This window comes from Talaromyces rugulosus, chromosome IV (assembly GCF_013368755.1).
Source record: "Talaromyces rugulosus chromosome IV, complete sequence".
Lineage (NCBI taxonomy): Eukaryota > Fungi > Ascomycota > Eurotiomycetes > Eurotiales > Trichocomaceae > Talaromyces > Talaromyces rugulosus.
The window spans coordinates 969,607-990,697 of NC_049564.1; the positions used below are offsets into that span (position 1 = coordinate 969,607).

General features: G+C 49.9%; 8 protein-coding genes across 8 annotated transcripts; 5 read left to right on the plus strand and 3 right to left on the minus strand.

Moving 5' to 3' along the window:
• Positions 1-92: 92 nt before the first annotated feature.
• TRUGW13939_07104 (uncharacterized protein) lies at positions 93-2,182 on the minus strand (the record flags this gene model as incomplete). Its single annotated transcript, XM_035490246.1, has 3 exons — positions 93-1,755; positions 1,808-1,893; positions 1,949-2,182. The coding sequence occupies 3 exons, from the start codon at positions 2,180-2,182 to the stop codon at positions 93-95; spliced, it is 1,983 nt and encodes a 660-aa protein (XP_035346139.1).
• A 568-nt stretch (positions 2,183-2,750) lies between these two features.
• TRUGW13939_07105 (uncharacterized protein) lies at positions 2,751-5,090 on the plus strand (the record flags this gene model as incomplete). The annotated part of the gene is made up of 4 exons (XM_035490247.1): positions 2,751-2,805; positions 2,861-2,913; positions 2,980-3,388; positions 3,442-5,090. The coding sequence occupies 4 exons, from the start codon at positions 2,751-2,753 to the stop codon at positions 5,088-5,090; spliced, it is 2,166 nt and encodes a 721-aa protein (XP_035346140.1).
• Positions 5,091-6,081: 991 nt separating this feature from the next.
• Positions 6,082-6,945, minus strand: TRUGW13939_07106 (uncharacterized protein; the record flags this gene model as incomplete). Its single annotated transcript, XM_035490248.1, has 1 exon — positions 6,082-6,945. The coding sequence occupies one exon, from the start codon at positions 6,943-6,945 to the stop codon at positions 6,082-6,084; it is 864 nt and encodes a 287-aa protein (XP_035346141.1).
• A 1,700-nt stretch (positions 6,946-8,645) lies between these two features.
• TRUGW13939_07107 (uncharacterized protein) lies at positions 8,646-9,295 on the plus strand (the record flags this gene model as incomplete). Its single annotated transcript, XM_035490249.1, has 2 exons — positions 8,646-8,921; positions 9,068-9,295. The coding sequence occupies 2 exons, from the start codon at positions 8,646-8,648 to the stop codon at positions 9,293-9,295; spliced, it is 504 nt and encodes a 167-aa protein (XP_035346142.1).
• Positions 9,296-10,241: 946 nt separating this feature from the next.
• On the plus strand, positions 10,242-11,461 carry TRUGW13939_07108 (uncharacterized protein; the record flags this gene model as incomplete). The annotated part of the gene is made up of 2 exons (XM_035490250.1): positions 10,242-10,250; positions 10,310-11,461. 2 exons carry the CDS (start codon positions 10,242-10,244, stop codon positions 11,459-11,461), a joined length of 1,161 nt encoding a protein of 386 aa, XP_035346143.1.
• A 541-nt stretch (positions 11,462-12,002) lies between these two features.
• On the minus strand, positions 12,003-12,557 carry TRUGW13939_07109 (uncharacterized protein; the record flags this gene model as incomplete). Its single annotated transcript, XM_035490251.1, has 1 exon — positions 12,003-12,557. One exon carries the CDS (start codon positions 12,555-12,557, stop codon positions 12,003-12,005), a length of 555 nt encoding a protein of 184 aa, XP_035346144.1.
• Positions 12,558-13,014: 457 nt separating this feature from the next.
• Positions 13,015-15,145, plus strand: TRUGW13939_07110 (uncharacterized protein; the record flags this gene model as incomplete). The annotated part of the gene is made up of 5 exons (XM_035490252.1): positions 13,015-13,276; positions 13,902-14,312; positions 14,376-14,736; positions 14,792-15,049; positions 15,100-15,145. 5 exons carry the CDS (start codon positions 13,015-13,017, stop codon positions 15,143-15,145), a joined length of 1,338 nt encoding a protein of 445 aa, XP_035346145.1.
• A 2,491-nt stretch (positions 15,146-17,636) lies between these two features.
• Positions 17,637-20,309, plus strand: TRUGW13939_07111 (uncharacterized protein; the record flags this gene model as incomplete). The annotated part of the gene is made up of 5 exons (XM_035490253.1): positions 17,637-17,673; positions 17,851-17,971; positions 18,036-18,076; positions 18,136-18,565; positions 18,620-20,309. 5 exons carry the CDS (start codon positions 17,637-17,639, stop codon positions 20,307-20,309), a joined length of 2,319 nt encoding a protein of 772 aa, XP_035346146.1.
• Between the last annotated feature and the right edge of the window lie 782 nt (positions 20,310-21,091).

A 21,091-nucleotide genomic window follows, 5' to 3' on the forward strand; every position in this document is an offset into this window, starting at 1 on the left:
TTATATACTTGTATATGTCCAATCTTTTTCCAATATCATCTCATAGATGATTTTATATACACCTCATAGTCTATACTCGTTCCAAATGCAAACTAGGCATCTAGGTTTAGTCGCTCCAGTAGCCGGTCAAGTTTGTCCAGCAAAATTCGGTAGTTGATGGCATCCTTGTCAAACTCGTCCTCGACAATCACACCGTCCAGAGTTCTGATAACGGTGCCTTGGTCAATTAGCACGGTACCATCCTGCTGTGCAGCGATATTTGTCGTCGTAGGCGTCTCGGTGTCCTTTGTTTTCGAGTCCTTTCCGGATATATTCAGCTCAGCCAGGTTGGCTGCCACCTGCTCGCCGTTTGCCGGCGTCTCAGTATAATAGTTTTGAGGCTCATGTTCTTCAATCATCTCCGCGAGCCCGGCGTCATCAAACCGCAGCCGGAATCTCTCACTAAGGTAGAAGCGAATATCATCCAGTAGTTCAATAGAGTCGGTTTCCTGTCGTTTCTGGATTCGAGCTGCAGAGTCCTTGATTAGTTCCGCAAACTCTTCAGTGTCAATGTGTTCTTCCAGCCGATAGGCAAGATACCGCGCCGCGAATTCTTCTAGTCGTTGTACTCTGGTAAACCAGGCCGCCCGCATGATATCGTAGACGTCAATCTCATCATATTCTACTATCTCGCCCTTCTGTTCTCCTCCTCCCTTCCCAGGCCGTGTTTTGGACGCTTGCGCTTGGGACATGTTGGCGCTACCTAGACTGCTGATGACTACGCCAGCTTTGGTCTTGAGTTTTTCAATAAACAGCAGATCGGCGGCAAATAAAACCTCGACCGCGACATCGAGTCCAAAGTCGGCCTTTTCCGTGTAAAAGAACCGCAAAATAATCTCAAGTACTTCTGGCGAGCAATCCACGCTAATGATATTCAAGTGTTCAGTCATTTGAGCTTCCCTGAATGTGGACGAGAACATCGCGCTGAAGAATTCAGAGCGAAGTAACATTGCTCGATGTACAGGGTACAAGACGGATTTTTGTTCACGGGGAAGTTCTGGGTCTCCTGACCCAGGACCTACAGGAATGGAACTCGCATGGCCACCGTCTTGAGCATCGCCATCTTGGCCAGCCGCGTCGGGAACTTCATCCGCTTGGAGTAAAACATCCGCAAAGATAGCATTGTGGCGATCCCACTTGACGTCCTTTGCCTTGCTTGTCTCAATAACAACCTTGTGCCCGAGGATGTTATTCTCGAACCAAGTTTCCAACTGATCCCGACCTCGAGAGATTTCGTCTGTTCTCCTCTGTCGAGCTAGTCTTCGGTCCCCGCTATCCAAGACGCTATCAAGAAGGTGTGGTATGTCCAAATGTTGTCCGATCCGATCCACACCGGCCACAACCTCTGACTCGGTAAACCCAGTCCCAGGGCCACTCCGTAGATCCCTTGCCGAGTCGCCGAGATACAAGTATCTTATAGCTGCACCAAAAGCTGTAGGCGGGATAGTACTTGGAAGTCGCCAAGAATTGGTTTCCGGGGCGACTGAAAGCTTCTTTTGAAAGTAAGGCGAACGTGCGGCAAGTATGAATTTATGGAGAAAAAGCGACTCATCCCCATCCGTCACCGTCACCACTATATCCCATGTTTGTGGTATGTGTCTGGTCAGAAGGGACGACACATGTGCAGCCAACGGCTGAAGAGGATCAGTTGACTTGGAATAGTCGTACTGAAGTAGCAAATTGCGAATTCGGTCATTAAGGGCATTGTATAGACATCTGAGATACGCTCAGTAACAGCCTGGCATTGAAACATTGGGAACCTCAATACCTTTCGCCTTGAAACGTATCTCTTTCACACAGCGCACCGGACTCGAGAAGAAGCTGGACCGCTTCAAAGTGGCCACAGAGGCTTGCCTACATGCCGATTAGTCAACGCCGGAAAAAAATATTGGAGATAGTTCCAACTCACCAGAATCAGTGGCGTATAGTCATAACTGTCTCTTGCATTGATATTGACGCCTTCCGATATCTTCTCCTGGCAGACCTTCAAGTCTCCTTTCCGACAAGCATCGCAGAGCTGGCGGAACCCCTCACTAAAATCCAACGGATTTTCGTCCTTTAGCGCTCCTTCTTTGATCAGCTTCTTCTCGTTGTGAAGTCGGGTTTCAAGCTGGTCTTTCCGCAGGACGTCTAGATCTGTCATGTCGAAAAAGAGGCCGTAAGTCGATTCTCAAGCGAAGAGCAAGTGGTGCGAGGTGTGGCGCGGGGTTTTCGGTCTTTAGGAAATCCATCTGTGCTTATCGATAAGATATGTCACGTGACCGGTCGCATTCATCAGCTTCAGTACACACATCACCGCATGGGTTATTGATAAAGGACCGAAATAAATGAAACTATAGCATTTACTTAGCAGAAACTATGTAATCATTTCATCTACGACGTAGTTGTAGACCATTTATACAGATCTCCAGCGGACAGCCTTCCCGATGCGTCGTAGCGGCTTACCGCCTTCGGAATGCAGCATGCCGTTGCTCAGCAACCGGAGGACCCAAAACATTTGGAGCTTCGGCCGGCGATCGACGTCGTGGAGAGAGCTTCAACTCTGGCTTTCCTCTGCAACGCTGGAAAAACACAACAACGTCTACTAACCACAACTACCCAGGGCGGTCTATCGACAATATTTCTCTTCATGATCTTATAGTACCAACTTGCTCTGTACCAGCACTGCCCAGGACACTCTAGATCTGCCAACCACGACACAATACGACACCATGGCAGGCATTGCATTGGCAGAAGCAGACAAGTATGATGTCTTGGAGAAGATTGGTAAACAAAGCCGAACACGTCCTTTGCCCCGACCAGAGCACTAACGTCAGATCAGGAGCCGGTTCATTCGGAATCATTCGAAAGGTCAAACGAAAAACGGATGGCTTTGTAAGATTGGCTGACCGCCTTGTGGTGTCGTCTGTACATCAAGCTAATGGGATGTTGTGTGTATAGGTGCTTTGTCGAAAAGAGATAAACTACATCAAGATGTCGCAAAAAGAAAGGGAGCAGCTGACAGCCGAGTTCAATATTCTCAGCTCCCTTCGCCATCCTAACATCGTCGCCTACTACCACCGAGAGCACCTCAAAGCCTCGCAGGATCTGTACCTATACATGGAGTACTGCGGGGGCGGAGACCTCGGGATGGTAATCAAGAACCTGAAGAACAGCAACAAATATGCCGAAGAAGAGTTTGTGTGGCGAGTCCTGTCTCAGCTGGCGACTGCTCTGTATCGCTGTCACTATGGAGCCGACGCACCAGCTGTTGGCGCCAATGTGCTAAACCCGTCACCTCCTAAGCAGGGACTCAAGGGCAAGCAAGCCCAAGTGATGATTCTGCACCGTGACCTCAAGCCAGAAAACAGTGAGTACTCGTCGGTAGGGTTTGTTTGTCCAATTTCTAACGCATTACCAAAGTCTTCCTTGGTAGTGACAATAGCGTGAAGCTCGGTGATTTTGGCTTGTCAAAGCTTATGCAGTCTCATGACTTCGCGTCTACATATGTCGGCACACCCTTCTATATGTCACCGGAAATCTGCGCTGCCGAGAAGTATACGCTGCACTCAGACATATGGGCCCTAGGGTGTATCATGTACGAGCTGTGTCAAAAGTCGCCTCCTTTTAACGCCAAGACACACATTCAGCTTGTCCAGCGCATTCGAGAGGGCAAGTTTGCGCCTCTCCCAGAGTTCTACTCGTCGGAATTGAAGAGTGTGATTGCAAGCTGCCTGCGTGTTAATCCTGATCAAAGACCGGACACCACTGCCCTCTTGAACCTTCCCATTGTCCGTCTTATGCGCAAGGAGAGAGACGTCATCGACCTAAACAACAAAGTCAAGCGTAGAGAGGATGCGGCCATGCAGAAACTGAAGGACCTAGAGGCCAAGATTGCCAGTCATGAAAAGGACAAGGTTCTTACCAGAGACGAAATCGAAGCCACCGTTCGCCGTGAATGGGAAGTCAAGGCTCGACTAGAAATTGAGCGACAAGTACAAATGAGATACGATGAGCTGGCTAAACAATTCGACTCGGAAGTTCGCGCCCGCGTGACATCTGAGCTAGAGAAACAGGAGAAACACGAGAAGCAGGAGAGGCAAGAAAAACTAGATAAACAAGAAAGACACTTGAAACCCAAAGTGCAGGAGAGCCAACAGTCTCACCAGTCCTCTTCGTCCTCAGAAGGTTACAGCGAGGAATCCGACTTTCCGTCGACGACTGATATCAGTGACTTCTCCTTTGAATCGCCGCGATCAAGCCGCAATAAACCAGTCCGAAAAGAAACAAGAACGCCATTTTGCCGAGCAAAGACAACAGTTGAATCACCTGTTGATGTCCAAATGGGCGAGCCTTCTCCTATTACCATTGCCTCTCTTTCTCTTTCGCCACGACGGACTGCCCCTGTGTCAAAGAATCTGTTTTCTGAGCCACAACAAAAGGCCAAATGGGAACCGACCATTATCACATCGGATGACGAAGAAGACGTTCCGGACCTTCCATCACCAACTCGCCCCAGAGTCAAACCAGATCCGTTGAAGCCCACCCGCCGCCCATTGCTCCGGCATCAAACGGCGGGCATGGTGCAGAAGATGAGCCACCAGCCTTCCATCTTTCCTAGTGGCACATCCAGACTTCCACCACCAGCAGCAGCAGTCAGTACGCTTTCCACTCAGTCCGAAACACGCCAGGTTCCGGAACTGAGGTCAAAATCCCCTAACCGAAGATTGTCAAAGATTCCTTCCACGTCCAATCTGATCGGCGAAGCAGGCTCGCCTACGCGCAAAGGGGCTTCCAGGCCACTTAACTCGAAAAACGCTTCTGGCGGGGAAGACATGTACAAAGCTGTCATGCAGCGTAACTTGGGCGGGCGTACCCTTGTCGAACTGGCGCAGGCGAGAGCTGGTGGGCGCGCTGTCGATGACCCCAAGCGGATATCAAGCGACTCCCGCGTTTACGCCTCTGGCTTGTCGTTTGAAAAGTCGACCGATTCGCCAGCTACATGGGATCCGGCGACTGAAGAAATGCCTAGTCCTTTCCTTTCACGAAAGGTGGGACGTAGCATTCGTTAACAGCATTCATTTGGAATTATACATACCTAACAGCGATCTAACCGGTCGCAAATTGGACTATACTTGCGACGGCACATAGTGCACATCGACCACCACACTCGTTACCCCAGGATTTCCTTTTTTTATGAGTCTATTTTGTTTTTCACTTTTGGTGTTTTGATTGGCAAGTCTTGGAGGCCCGGTCGCATTTACAGGCGCGTACGGATTGGAGTACATGTGTATTTGTTGGAGTTTTATTTAAGTATTGCTATTCGTGTGTTCTTTTCTTCTTTTCTTCTCGTGCCCTTTGGTGGTACATTTCTGGAGGTTATTTTCTTATTTTCTTATTTTCTCTGTTGTATATCTTATACATCGATGCTTGGAAACATGAAGCATTGAGACTACCATTGGTTGTTTTCTCTAGAAGAGCATTGCCAGCTATATATGAGCGTGAGGCTATGCTGATGTGAGATGAATATCAACGACTACTTTTCTTTCTATTTTACTTTGGAAATAAAGTAGTTTCTTTCAAGTTATTCCAGGGCTACGGGTAAACTGGTAGATACCAAGACTTGATGATGATAATGATATCAGATTTGATCTTGTAGAATTTCTTGTTCTTCTGGAAATTCCGATTTATGTTATGAATACAATGAATGTATCTGCTCAGCTAGCCGAATATGTGCTTAAGCTGTTACATGTATGAAAATTTGGCCTAACTTCTCCGCCTCTTCGCAACAGATGTAAGCCGAGTCCGCCGTTTCTTCATGCAGTGGATATACCGGCACGGCAATCTTTCCGTTTGCGTGATGGTGTATAGTTGGAGTTGTTTTGTTGATGGTCATGGCTTGGAAGGCTTTTCCCATCGTTTTAGGATTGCACGGGGCTATAGTGCTTTACTTCCCAGGCTGGTAGTAAAAGTCGAACCCCAACCCCGAAATGAATGATATAACGTCAAGATGAATGGTGTAGAGTAGGATGGCGTAGAGTAGCTCGCAACAAGCACCCAAAACTAAAGGTCCTCGTCCGAGACCTCTTCTATCTCTACAGTGTGCTGCTGCTGCTGCGGTTCTCGAGTTTCTTCCTCGAACTGTTTCAGCGCCATTTCTATATCTTCTTCAGTTTTCTGTGACGTTTCACCGGGGCCACTTGACGCTTGCACATAGCCGGCCTTCTCCAGTCGATCCATTTCCTCGGGCTCGACGAGTTTGCCTCGCCCTTTGATGGCGTCTTGTTGCAAGCGCACGGCCGCAGGCACGAATTTGCTAACAGCTTCTTGACGCAGGTCGCGGATCACAGGTGCTGATTCGTACACTGTCTTGGCTGTAGGGGCCGCCATCTCTGGCTTTGCAGGCAACGCATGAGGTTGCTGCCGGTGGCTCGCATCGCCTTGATCCCCCCATCTCCTGTGCTGGCGGGGAATCGGGGGCGGAGTATCTCGCGGCATAGGAATATTGCGTACACTTTCGTCCGTCTCGCTGCCGTCACTTTCAGGCCATCGTTGCTGCTGCTGCTCATCTCGCCTCCTCTTGCCTAGCACAGGGCCGCCGCCACGGCCCTGTTGATGTTGATGGTGCGGCTGCCGCGCGAACTGAGGTGCTTTGTCACCTAGGGCCTCGCGGGCTTTTTGCACCGCTCGTAGATCACGCTCTAGTTCTTCTAGGACCTGCTTATCGCGCGGGCGCAGCGGTTGGCCCGATTCTTCAACCGCCTTGAGGTCGTTGATCTGGCGCTGGATCCGCTCGGGGTTGCGCCGCGCGAGTTTCTCGTTACGTCGGGCTGCCACTTCGGCCTTGCCCTTTTTCAGCGCCTTCTGCTTCTCCAGCTTCCGCTGGGCTTGTGCGGGGTTGACATTTCGCTCTTTGTCTTTGGCCATGGCGGGAACGTAGCGGTGTCGAGAGCGCGTCGGAGGTTGGTTGGATCGTTGGGAGCGTTGGGCGTCAGTATCGAGAGCGATCGGCCTAGCTCTTTTTTTTTCCAAGTCTCTGGTGGTCGGGAACGAATTCAAGGGCAGGACGTGAGGAGCAAGCTCTAGAGTCTGAAGACTAAAGCAGAGCTCGTGCAGCAGGTGGGTAAAAAGGAAGCGTTCTCACAGGTTCCGGGTGGAGGTGCATCCAGCTGGACCCAATCAGTCCCGAACAATGGCTGCAGTGTCTTAGCCTCACACTTTGGGCATCGGCAGCAGCGAAGCTAGGAAAAACCACAACAAGAATGGGGATATGCAGCTCTGGCGGATGGATGAGAGAGAGGAGTCAAAAATTTGAGACCTGAGAAGATGACGACAGGAGCACCAGGCCCATTGGGCGGCGTACTCCCCGGCCCACTATGTACGGAGCGATCGCAGTCCAGTCCCTCACGTCACCCGTGTTCCACGGCATCGCATTGTACATGGCAGCTCGCGGTGCTTGCGCCTGCTTACTGGCGAGCGAAAGGGACGACTTCACGTCAAATGCGCACTAATTATGTCGGGCTGCGCGTCTGGTGGGCAAGAGGAGCGACCAATTGACCGCCTGCTGGGGGGAAAGTGAGCGAGCATCGCAGTATAGAAAGCAGAGCAGGAACGGTCGTAGAGCCTCATTGAACCCGTATTATACCAGAAGGAAGTGTGTGTCAGAGCAGAGATCGCAGTTGACGGTTGACGGTTGAAAGTTGAAAGTTGACAGTTGATCTCAGAGTAACTATTTAACTGTTGACTATCCAGGGCAGGAGCGACCTGCCTCGGCTGCCCCGACTGTTATCGTACAAGGAAGGAAGGAGCACTTGGGCCTCTCGCGACTTCTACCGCGACGACGACGACGACGACTTTCTCCTCCTCCACTTCTTCTTCTTCTTCTTCTCCTCTCCTCTCGTCCTTCTCCGACGCCAGCTCGTTTCATCGGGCCTCGTCTAGCCCACGCATCCTGACGATTCGAGAAACATCCCCCCACACGCTAACCGCCATTCGAGACGCTGCTCTCGACTATCCTTTCCGGGCGAAGAAATATAGTGTCGCATCTTCCGCTCCTCTCCCATTCAACCCCCCCGGCTTCTCTTCTCCGGCCTGTCGCTCGCCATCCCAACACGCCTTTTCTATCGCTATTCTCTGGCGCCTGTTTACTACTGTTTGTGTCTCCGGTTCCGTCCAGAGCGCGGCGTCCCCCGGCCTCCTTTGGCCGCGCCTTGTGTTCTCGACACTCTCCCCACCCCATCCTCACACCCGTGTGTAACAGCCGTCGCCTGGGTTGATTGCCGTTAGCCAGCCATTGCGCCGGCCTTTCTTCTCGCCTATCCTTGCGGCCGTTTACTCTGATTTTCGCTCTGCCATCCCGCCGGCAGTCGCCTGCTCTGCTTCGGGCCCCAGGAAAACGCTGTGTCGGTGGAAACGTCATTCCTCCCCTCCCTGCTCGCTTTTCTTCGTCTCGTCTCGTCTACGCGCTGCGCTTTCTCCGACGACCTGCTTCGGCTTGAGCCCTTGTTCCATCCCAGCTTTCCCTGGTCAACATGAACTGCCGTCCGTCTTGTGCTTCTGAAATCAGATTGATTGGCGCCGTTTCCATCACGTCGGTGTAAGACAGAGCATGTCTCTGTCGGATCCAAATGTCCGTCGCAACATCGATTCCCGATACCTCCCTTGGTCTCACCTCGTCCGAAATCCAGATTCTTCGCCAGCAGCAGCAAATCGCGCTTCAGGGGGGAGGCCATGCCGGCAGCGTCTCTAGAGGCCGCGGTTCGGGGCGCAATAGTAGCTCCAGCTCCCGCGCTACAAGTGCTGCCAGCAGCCAGGGTCGCCTCATACTAGATCCGATGAGCCTGAGGGCTCTGTCACACCAGCTGGAATACCTGCAAGACCAGATCCGTCATCGTATTGACCATGTATGTGTTGTCGTTTTCCTTTACGCAGCTTATCGTCTTGTATCTAAGAATTTGCGCGCAAGTGCATTTCTGTCTGTTTGATTGTTAAGATCATAGCTACGTGATACTACTACTACCAAGATGGATGCTGATATTGGGCTATACAGCTGGAAGATCAAATGCAAATTTCGATACAAAACACCTATGACCGAGCTGGCAATGTCATTCGCAACGCCGATGCCGAAATCGCACGCACCCGTTCTATTTTGGCCTCGATAGACGAATTGGACAATGAACTAGCCAAGATTGGCCATATCAGAGATATTGTCAAGTCTTTTCGTGCTCGGATTGAAAGCCTCGACCATCGCCTTGATCATTCTTCTCGTCGGCGATGAACTGGTATTCGCTTAATGGACTGCAATAATATTTACCAGCTATGATGCGACTGGATCGTGCCTACAAATTTTGATACCTGATATCCGATGGACTGCTGGGAGGTCTTTCACCAAACTATTCAACCCTATTCAACACATTCAGCCACCCGCCATTGGCCATGCCCGGAGCTTTACTTATGACCCTCACCTCTCATACAACTACCCGTCCTCGCGGACACGAGCTACAACCAAGCGTGATAGATACCGCCCCTTCCGCCTGGGATATGTAGTCAGAAACCTGTACTCTGTAACTTGACTCTACCTTTTATTCTTACGATTGATACCTTGGGAAGGAAACAGCATAAAGATTGGATTTACAGCCTCGCGGCTACCTTGGATTCCCCATGAGTTTATTTTGGTTTAATTTTTTTTATTTTTGGATGTTTTGGTTCTTCCCTTTCTTATTCACATTCAACGCAGAAGGAGGCGATTGGTGTTGGGGTATTTATTTTATCTTGTTTTCATCGTTTCAAACTCCTCGTATATTCCCGTGGCTATCTATCTTTCGGTCATATACACTTTGACGTTCGTTTTATGCTTGTATGTTTCTCTCCTCCAGAGCAGAGGACCTTGGACTCGCTGTACCTTCAATAATATTGTCCATATTCAACTGAACAGATATTTACTATGGATACATCGGACTTTTCACAGCTTTGTTTTCGAATTCGGATTCGCGGAACATTGGAAAACGTTGAGGGCTGCAATGTACGAAATTAAATGTATTTATTACATTGAATATTAGCTTGAACATACATTATCTGATGTCTACTTTGCCAGGTTACATGTTGTATTAATTCAGCTCGTATTCAGCCTCGCGGGGGTACATGTAGCGTGTTGGTTCCCTTTATGTTTTGATCAAACATGTGCAGCACCGGATGCTTCAGAGTTTCAAAACCCCCCTCTCATGATGGAAGATGTATATGCTCTGTTCGCGATATTCGGTTCATGAATTTCATGCTAACCAGTCTTCAATAGTCTCGCCTGCTTGGTTGTCCTGTGGAAATATGCTGCTCCGTTCTGGAATATCTGCCTCGAAAGGACCTTTGCAGTATTTGCCTTGTTAATAGCCATCTGCGCAACCTCGCTGAACAGATCCTGTATGCAAAAATCCTCATCTCTTCGCGGAACTGGCAATCCCGAACCCTCACTCGACTGCTGCGCAGCCTGTTACGCCGGCCTCGATTAGCTACCTACGTCCGTTCGCTGTATCTGCATGGAAGTGCCTACTTTATGCCTTATGATGTAGGCAAATTGCCCCAAATACGTGTTTCCGGTCCCGAACTGGAGGAGCCTCTGGCGTTTGTTGCGAGCACTACCGTACCATATCGCAAGGACTGGTTGAAACAGCTGCGAAACGGGGCAATAGACGCATTTGTCGCTGCCTTGCTATCCCAGCCAATGCGCCTGAATTTCCTGCGTATTGAACAGGCATTTTTCTTGGACAGCTACCTTATCGGTATGGTGTTTCGATCGATGTTCTGTGAGCCGCAGTATTGCGGGCTACAGCTCGACTTCAGTCGTCTAGAGAGTGTGTTCTTAGGGCGTTCTTACTTTAACCTGAACGAAAACAATACCGCTGATGTACTTCCCATGTTTTACTTACCGTCTGTCAAGAAATTGCTGATTGATGTTGAAAACCCCACTACATTCTCGTGGCCGACGGTACAGCCACCTTCCAATTCCAGTATAAGCGTGCTGAACCTGCTCTACGTACGAGAATGCTTTCTGGGGGATTTGGTTTCGGTCACAAAGGGGCTTAACAGTCTCGAATGGGAGTGGATGTATACCCCGGAGCTCGAGGATGATAAAGTCCAAACACCCATTATCGATCTGAAGCGAATCAACAAGGCACTGTATCATGTTCGCGAGACCCTAACCGATCTCACTATCTGGGCTCAATGCCTGTATGGCTACCCTCATGACTGGCCTATGTGGGATGACTATCCTCAGTTGTCTACCAGGGGAACGTTGAGGGTGATGACCAAACTCGATAAACTGACAGAACTCACCATCCCGATCACGTTCCTCTTGGGGTTTACGCCGCTCTTAAATAGGCGGATGAAAGATGTTTTGCCACCGAATATTAAGGATCTGACTATGACGGATGACTTATGTCTTTTCTGGTAATATGATTAAGAGCCCTGTGACATTGTTGACGTACTTGCACCATGGTTGGAGAAGTGTAGAACTGTGACACCGCATATTCGTTGTTTAACGCTTTTGTTAAAGACAGAATACGATGGTTGGAATCGTCCCATCAGAGAGGAATTAGAGGAGCTGTGTATTAAAGCAGACGTTGACTTGGCAATACTTAAACGCTATGGAGGTTGAAATTGAAACCTCACAGCTACTTAACTTGAGTACATGTTTATATTATATACAGTAATTACCAGTTGACAGTACCAGCTTTTTCTACCTTTACGTCACCGTCATCATTTTGATCTTGTATATTCGCACTGTTACGCCGTAGATGATGATGACTGCACGGCCATACCGCCAGTCATAAATACCTCTGGTTACGGGATATCACCGATGTTGATGCCGGCCGAGGTCGGGGACTGGGACTGTTCCCAGATTGGACGCCTATACAAGGCTTATTCCCTTTATTCAGGGACTAGATAACGTGGGTTACCGCGGAAATTCTCTTGCAACAGCCAGAACCTCCAACTCAAGAAACTCCAGCTTGATCCTGAGTTTCCTTATTCTTCTTCTCTTGCTGGCGATCTTTGAGCTTCTTGCTCCGCATTTTGTTCTGAGGAATGCGCTTCTCGGTCTCACAGGCAGAGCAGCGGATCACCAAAACGTCCGCCCACGGCTTTTTGCGGCCTTTGCTCGCATTAAGAATCTCTTCGGTAGACGTCACGCCTGGAACGAGAAGAAGGTCGCATCGCTTGCAAAAGGTCCGCTTGGTTTCAATAGACAGGCGTTGCTGTGCTTTGAGCGATATACCGCGCATTTGGCTGACGTAGTGCCGAGAAATGCAAGCTTGCTGTGGTGGGAGCGTAGCCTGTTCTTGGGTTTGTTCTAGTTCTTTGGATGTTTGACATGGTGTTTGAGATTGAGCAGTATTTTGAGCGGATGTGGCGTTCTCGCTTTCACTTGTTGTCAAACAGGCTTCTCTTTTCAATAAATAAGTCGAGGCTCTGTGTAGATATGCTAGGCGGGCTCGGATATGATTTTGAGCGCCGCCAGACGCGGTTTTCTTGTTCTTTGAGGCTGCCATGTACAATTTTCGTGCGACGTTGGTCGGAATTTCCCCGGCAACAAAGCACACTCGCTTCGATCAATAATATGAATTCTTTGACTGGACTCGATCTCTTCCAGGAATCAGAACGAGACGAATCACAACCATTGTTCCCGAAATGGCGCTAGACCCGATGCGGTCAACGACCCGGCGCTGACTAAGGTCGAGGCTAGACACCGCCTCAACTTCCAAGGCCTTCTTCCACCTCGCCTTCATTCAGCTTCACGCGCGAACCTGCAACCTTCCACGTCTCGCATTCTCTCAAAGCAGTTTTATCTCAAGGATCCCCTCCGGCGAACGTTACTTTGTCGGATCATTCTTTAGGATAACGTGAAATATCTCCCCCCCTCCCCATCCTCTCTTCCATCGACAACTCCAGGCGCCCGAGTTTCTGTACCTACGCGCTCTCCTCTGTATCTCCATTTCATCGATCAACATGGCCACCGAAGAGGATCTCATCGACTACTCCGACGAGGAGCTGCAGACCACCGAAGCCGCAAATGCTGCTGCGCCTGCTGCTGCCGACGCGGCCAATGGTGGTGCTGCCACCAAGAAGGGCGACCTGACTGTGAGCGGCGGCCGTCCCGACAAGAAGGGCAGTTATGTCGGTATTCACTCGACCGGTTTCCGCGATTTCTTGCTCAAGACCGAGCTTCTACGTGCTATTACCGATTGCGGATTCGAGCATCCATCGGAGGGTTAGTCTAACTACACACTTATAATTGTTTCCTATACCAGCCTTCTATTACCCTATTATGCTACGTTCGTCCATCTCTGCGGGAAAGAAAATCTCTCGCCAACAGGCCTCGTCGGCTCCGAGGCGATGAATTTGTTTGTTGCGTTTTTATGATCGGGCATATGTTCTGAGAATTACCTGCGCTGCATTTCGCCTGCAATGTCTGGTGTCTCGGGGGACCAATACACTCATGCATGCATGACCTTGGTGGCTAGCTTTGAAAAAGAATGGCCTCAACGCCCTAAAACTACCAAACGAAGTTTATTCATTCGTGTTGGAAGAGGTGATGGGCTTGGATTATTGCTCGCCAAAGCAATACTTTTTTGTGTTGCTCGCGGCAGTATCCAGTTGCACGAGGACTACCATGTCCTCACGCCCCCATTGCTTTAGTTTTGAGGAGGCGAATCTATTATTTTAGAAAAGCTAGTCTTTTTTTTTCTTTCTTGTTGGGTTTTGTTTTTCTTGTCGGTTCACTGGACGACGACCCCAAAGAGATGGGCGGACGAGCATTTCCACCTTTGCGATGCGGTTCAAATTATCAAGTTTTCGTTCGAAACGAGATCTAACTTTTTCGCGCCTCACCACAGTTCAACAAATCTGCATTCCCCAGGGTTTGCTTCACAGCGATCTTCTCTGCCAAGCCAAGTCTGGTTTGGGTAAGACGGCAGTGTTTGTCTTGACGACACTCCACTCTCTCGACCCGGTTGAGGGCGAGGTTCAGGCTTTGGTCATGTGCCACACTCGTGAGTTGGCTTATCAGATCAAGAACGAGTATGCTCGTTTCAGCAAATACCTTCCGCAAGTTAAGACGGCCGTGTTCTACGGAGGCACACCGATGCAAAAGGATATCGACCTTCTCAGCAACAAGGAGACGCGCCCTAACATTGTTGTCGGAACGCCTGGACGCCTCAACGCCCTTGTGCGTGAGAAGAAGCTGTCGCTGCGCAACGTCAAGGCGTTTGTCCTCGACGAATGTGACAAGATGCTCGATCAAATTGGTAAGTTGTGAATATACAATCGGTCTTTTTTGTAGGTACTAACGTGGTCTGCTCGTTTTTCAGACATGCGTCGTGATGTGCAGGAGATCTTCCGCAACACTCCGTCGGAGAAGCAGGTCATGATGTTTAGCGCCACTCTTTCCCAAGAAGTGCGACCGATCTGCAAGAAGTTCATGCGCAACCCGCTTGAAGTGTACGTTGATGAGGGTACCAAGCTCACTCTGCACGGTCTGCAGCAGTACTACATCAAGCTCAGCGAGCAGGAGAAGAACAGGAAGCTGAGTGATCTGCTCGATAACCTGGAGTTCAACCAAGTCATCATCTTCGTCAAGAGCACGACTCGTGCCAATGAGCTTGACAAGCTGTTGCGTGAATGCAACTTCCCCAGTATTGCTGTACACTCTGGTGTCAGCCAGGAGGAACGGTAGGTTTTTTTTTATGAACATGAATCATTAACAAGCTGCTAATCAAAGTTGCAGTATCAAACGCTACAAGGAGTTCAAAGAGTTCAACAAGCGAATCTGTGTGGCCACCGACGTGTTTGGACGTGGTATCGATGTTGAGCGGATCAACCTGGCGATCAACTACGACTTGCCCGGCGACGCCGACTCGTACCTGCACCGTGTTGGCCGTGCTGGCCGATTCGGTACCAAGGGTCTTTCGATCTCGTTTGTCAGCAACGAGGACGACGAGAACGTGCTCAAGGAGATTGAGAAGCGCTTCGAAGTCGCTCTTCCGTAAGTTTTTTTGTTCTCGTACGTACTTGAACAAGACTAATTCTCTTTAGGGAATACCCTGCCGAAGGTGTCGATGCCAGCACTTACATGGCTTAAAAGGCTGGACTAGTTGTGGTTGTGTATTGATTGTTTCATTATTGGGATTATCCTCGACTTTTTTCAAATAATCAGGTCGATGATGCAAAATAGCTATGGTGTACTGTTAACCAAGTACTTAATCTGATGCAAGTTGTAAAGATTTGTGATTTGTTTATCTAGTATGCTTTCGGCCTAGCGCCTGGGCAACTTTGCCTCTCGGGCTTCGACTTAAGAGTCGTATTAAGTTTTTGGTACTCGTAAGGACAGAAAATTGAAATTTTCAGGTGCCCCAGTCACCAGTGAGTGCGCCACAGATGTACGTAGCCACGAATCTAGGCCGATTCGCCGCTGTCAGAAGTCTCGAGCTAGAATAATAATTCCCCCCTGTTAAGAGACCAAAAATCCTCGGACGGAGCGGTCGGAAGCAAATTTTCAACAGGGCTAAAAATACACCTTTTTTTTCCAATCTGTGTACTAGTCCGGTCAGGAATGTTATGGTTGTCGTTTGCATGGGCTCGCTTCTGGATGTAGTTGGCGTATGCGGCGATCGGACAAGGGGCGCGTTTTGAATTGGGCTGAGTCGATCTTTTTTTTTCTTTCTTGTTTCTCTTTCTCTTATCGTATCTGGACATGTAGTCAATTGGGTTTTATTTTTATTTTATTTTATTATATTTACATATTTTTTTTATTTTCACTGATCAATTGGTTGAGACATAGATTATAGAGTATACGCATACTATACGTACGTACTGTTTGTTCATAAAATAATAATGATAAATCCCCTTTTCGTCTGACGCGTTGTGCTGCGTTCCTCGTGGGGGCTGGCGTGCATGAAACCAATCAGCGCCGGCATGCCAGGGAGCGATCCATGCGAGGAATGGAGAGAGACTGGGAGAGAGAGAGAGAGAGAGAGAGGAAACACGAGCTTGAAAGCGGTAGTACGCAACAGTAGTACAGGAATTACTTGGGTAGTGTGGTGTGCACAAGTAGTGGTACAGACTACCGATCGGAGTGCAGCATGTGTAGCGCTTTTAGTAGATGCTGATTTATTGGCGACAAACGGCGTGTTTGAAAGTCGTTGATGTGGCTGATCTATCAACGTACACAATAATTACTAGCACGGTACAAGCCAAGTCAACAAGAATAGATCAGATCGCAGCTAGTTGGGACTAGTCGCCGTAGTACTTAAGTAAGCTCGGCAAGTGCTGATTGGCTGATCGAGCACTGTGGGGCTCGATGTTTTAAGTGAGAAGCTCTGTGAAAAGGGAGGTCAGATCCTGGGCAGTGAGAGAAAAGATGAACGGTTTATTAGTTTAAAAAAGAGAGAAAAAAAAGAAGAAGAAAAAAAAGTTGGTGGCGAACGGCTAGCGGTAGTAGAAGTGTATAACAGCATTATTATTATACGGATGATGCATGCTGATTACGACGGGCTGGGCCCGCCCAAGCATTTCCCCCCTCTGTCTCACCTGCAGTGCCAGGATTCCTAGACATGTGTATGGTTTGATAAATAATGGATAGTTAAACAAGTGTTAATGCACGATTGACGTGTTTTCTGATGATGCCTTTTTTTTTTTTTTTTGCATCTCCCGAGTCAATTGATTGTTGGCAGGAAAAACAAAGAGAAAAAAAAAGGAGTCAAGATCGACGCTACAGATCGACGCGGTGCTGATTGGGATGGACACGCATGTGGGATTTATCTGAGCAAGAGAGTACGTATGGCTATCGCTTGTTCTCTGCCAGACAGCAGACTCCATTCTGCCACGCGTGATTGAATCGTCGAGGCACAGACCGCAGTCCCAGTCCACTACTTGATGCAGGCTGGGTTGGGCTGCCAGTTACGGAGGAGTATCTCTCAGGGACTGGCAATCGCACGGATCAGGAACATCAACATAGCAACAATAGCCATAGCCATAAGCATCACCATCATAATAGTATTCTAAATGCAAAGTATGTGCAATGTAGTATGTTTCCGGCGGCCGCATCCAGGGACTGGCGCTAGCGGACCCGCACGCCGTTTGGCACTGCCACGACCTCATCCCTGGGCCTGGAAGTAGCAAGTAGTATTAGATTTGCTCCTGCCTCGCAACACCACCGCCGCCAACTATCACCACCACCACCACCACCACCTCTTCCTCTTCCACGACCACGCCTTGTTTTTTCTTCCTCCTCCTCTTCCTCCTCCTCTCCCTCCTCCTCCCCCCTCTCTCTCCATCGCCATCCGCCGACTGCGTTCTTCCCTTCGTCCTTCTTCGCTCGCTAGATTAATCGTGTTTTGCGCCTCCATCGCCGTTGCCTGATTGTTTCCCGGAAAAGAAGAGAATTCGATTCCGCCCTCCTTGTCCTTCCACGCCTCCCACGACCACACGCAAGGAACCAGCCCAATAAAAACAAACACAAATACAAAATACAATCACGATAATCATCGACTGCTGCAGCCACAAGAGCCCCAGCCGGCGATTCCTGCCCGTCTCTTGCCAGTCCCGCGCGGCTTCCCCCTGCAGTCACCACCATGGCTCCTTCGCCGCCTCGACTTCGCATCTTGTCAGGTACGCTCATCTCTCGGCTCTTCTCATCTCCTGTCTATTCCTCCATCTGCATCCTCTCGCTACTTACTGTCCTGTTTCCAATCGTTTATCCTCCATCCTTATTCCTTCCTTTCTTTCCATCGCTTCCCCAGTCATCCATCGCCATGGGGAAACGGAGGCTAATGAAGTTCTGTGTAGTCGGTGGCAATGCTGTCTCGGCTTTCTTGTCATGGAGGTTGCAGGCAACCAACTCGTGCGATGTGACCCTGGTGTGGAAGTCTGGCTTCGACGCTGTCGCCCAGTACGGCGTTTCTTTTCGGTATACCCTCCTCGCCCGCCCTCGCGGATCGCCCGGATATGATGCTAACCCTTTCCTTTTCCAGCTCAAAAGCATTCGGCAATGAACGCTTCAAGCCCCGACATGGTAAGTCTGCCATTGGACAAAATTTGTATGGTTTCGGGCTAATAATCTCTTGCCTATAGTCGTGCGGTCGCCAGAAGAAGCCTCCTCGCGGGAGAACGCCTACGACTACGTCGTGCTGTGCGTCAAGGCCCTGCCCGATGTCTTCGACCTCGGCTCTGTCATCGAATCCGTCGTCACTCCCCAACACACATGCATCCTGGTCAACACAACAAACACTGTCGGCGTCGAATCTCACCTCGAGCAACGCTTTCCCACCAACGTCGTGCTGTCTCTAGTCTCAAACGTCAACCTCACCCAGACGGGTATCAGTGACTTTGAGCACGAGGGCTCGTCCGAGATGTGGGTAGGACCCGCCAGCAAAAACCCGTCCATTCCGGTGGCCATCCAGAACGACATGGCTTCGGCTCTGGCCATCACCCTGACTTCCGGCCAAGTCGACTGCAAGGTTTCTTCCAATATCAGACAAGAACAATTTGAGCGAATGATCGGGTATGAGAATTGCTCCCAACTACTTTGCCATCTTTTGACTAACCCATCGAACAGTCCAATTGCATTCCACCCGGCTAGTGTGCTTTTCGATACCCCTAACCACACCCAACTGCTGGAGAAGGTCGGCGTGCGGCAGTTGATCACCGATGTGATTGACGAACTGATCAAACTGGCCGAGTCTCAAGGCTGCTCTTTCCCCTCGGATTTCCGGCAAAAGACCATTGAGAAAATGACTGCTGGGCCCGATACCCAAAGTGTCATGTATCAGGACTTTTTGGCTCGTCGCCCGATGGAAGTAGAAACCTGCCTCGGCTCACCTGTGCGGTTGGCACTGGAAAGCGACATCCGCGTGCCTCGTATCGAGACTGTCTACGCCATGCTGCATCACATCAACATCGTCAACCAGACCAAACACTCCCATTCCGAGTCTCCTCCGCCAATTCCCTCCCAGCTCCCTCCCAGGACGTCGTCCGTGCCCCCAACCCAAAAGCCCATGACCAATGGAATGCGGTCCAGCCGAACGGCCTCTGGGGTGGGAATGGGCATGCCACCACCCCATCAAAGAAGAGGTCCCCCACCTATGAACGGTCCTATGAACGGTTCAATGAGGCCACCCAGCCATCAGCCTGGTCCACGGCTCCCACGTGATGTCTCGTTTGATGATAATGGATTAGAAGAGTTTAGCCATCTTGTCGTCTATGATGAGTTCCCTGGCAACGACGGTGTGTCCAATGGAAATGGTGTCCATCCCCCAGATATACCGAACGGAGGACCTGGCATCCCCAACGACGTGGCTTTACGTGAACGCGAGTTTGCCCTTCGCCAGCGAGAGTTGCAGCTACGTGAGAGAGAAATGCATATGAGACGTGGACCTCCTGGCCCTCGCCGTGTCGCGCCTCCACCACAGCATGCTTTTGACGAAGAAGATGAAGACGACTATGTTGACCCAATGGACTTCCGCCCTCCTCCTAATGTCGACCCCGAACAGATTGACATGATGAGCGTCACTTCCCGACGGACACGGAAAGCACCCAGTGCTAGCCAATTGCGCCGTAATCCTGACTTGGGCATGCCAGTTAATCCCCGACCGCCCTCATCTACCAGTCGCTTCTTTGGTGGTCCTCCTGGTGGACGGAAAAACACCAACTCTCGACTGATGTCGGACATGCCGTCGCTGCACGCCGCACTGCTTGATGATCCGATGATGGGCTATTCATCCAACCGATACGGCAACGTCGACCGCAAGGAAATGCACATCGATTCGAGAGCGAACTCGTTATCCACTGTTAGCCGCATGGGTGACTACGGTCCCGGTCCCGGCCCCTACCCTCCCAGCCGACGAACGAGTGCATCGCCCGCTGCGTTCCCCCCTGGTCCGCGTGGCATGGGCCGGCCCAACACTGCACAAGAACCTCCGTATGGCCCTCCAAACGGCATGCTTGGGCCCAACGGCATGCCACCGCCGCCGCATAATCGCCCGTCCCCCCCGAACATGCGGGCCCCTGTTCCCCGATACCCTCCCGGACACGGAAACACGATGGCTGCACAGCAAGTGGAACAAAACTTAGGGGTGAGCAATTCATATCCAGTCAAGAATTCTCAAAACGTTCGAAGTCTGACTGGAAGTGCGAGCGTCAGCGGCGAGAGTGGTGATAGCGGAGCGAGTGCACACATTGATTCCGAAAATTCGGCTCATAGCAGCCAGATCAGCCTCGGCCACCCCATGCCCATGCCCGTTCGCTAAGCGCCCAATTTCTTGTCCGTGGGAAATTTATTAGCGGGGTGTGTCATTGGACGTTTGAATGCCTATATAAACCTCATGGCTTTCTATCCCTAATCTCAGTTTCCCAGCTGACCAGCCCTTCGATTCGTTCCAAAACACGCTATATTCACACATGAATCTTTTATAATGACTTAGACGAGGAAGACACGACCTTCCCGGGGACTTGCAAATGTCCTGGAAAACGGGTTGTTTTTTCTCGGACCTATAGGGAATATCTGGATTTTCCTTTGTTTCTTGTTTTTGTCTTTTGGCTGGTAGACCACGGCTCTGCACGTCCATTCTTTCCATTTCCCAACATGGCGTTTCTCCTATATCATTATGAAGTCGGGGACAGTATGTTGTCCCTAGTAATTCACCCAATCATGTTTTATCACTTATCATCATCACCACTACGACTGCCTATTTTCTTAACTGTTTTTGTCAACCTGTGTGACAGTGTATACTGCATCCTCGGCGCATCTCTTTTTTCGCTCAGAACACGGCCCCCTCTTTGTTTGTGCGATTCAGTCTGCAAGTCCGTCTTTTGGCGGTTCTTTGATACATCATTGATTCATGTCATTTTCGTCCGCCCACCGGCGGTTTTATTCAGTTCAGGGGGGTTTTTTTTTTCAATCGGCGCACAAAATGAGTGAAGGATTCCGTTTATACCAGACTAATGGATAAATCAATGTGGCTCAAGGGTCATCAATTGGCTTAATTATTGTACAATAGCTTGTGTCTGAAGTAATTACAATTATGGATAT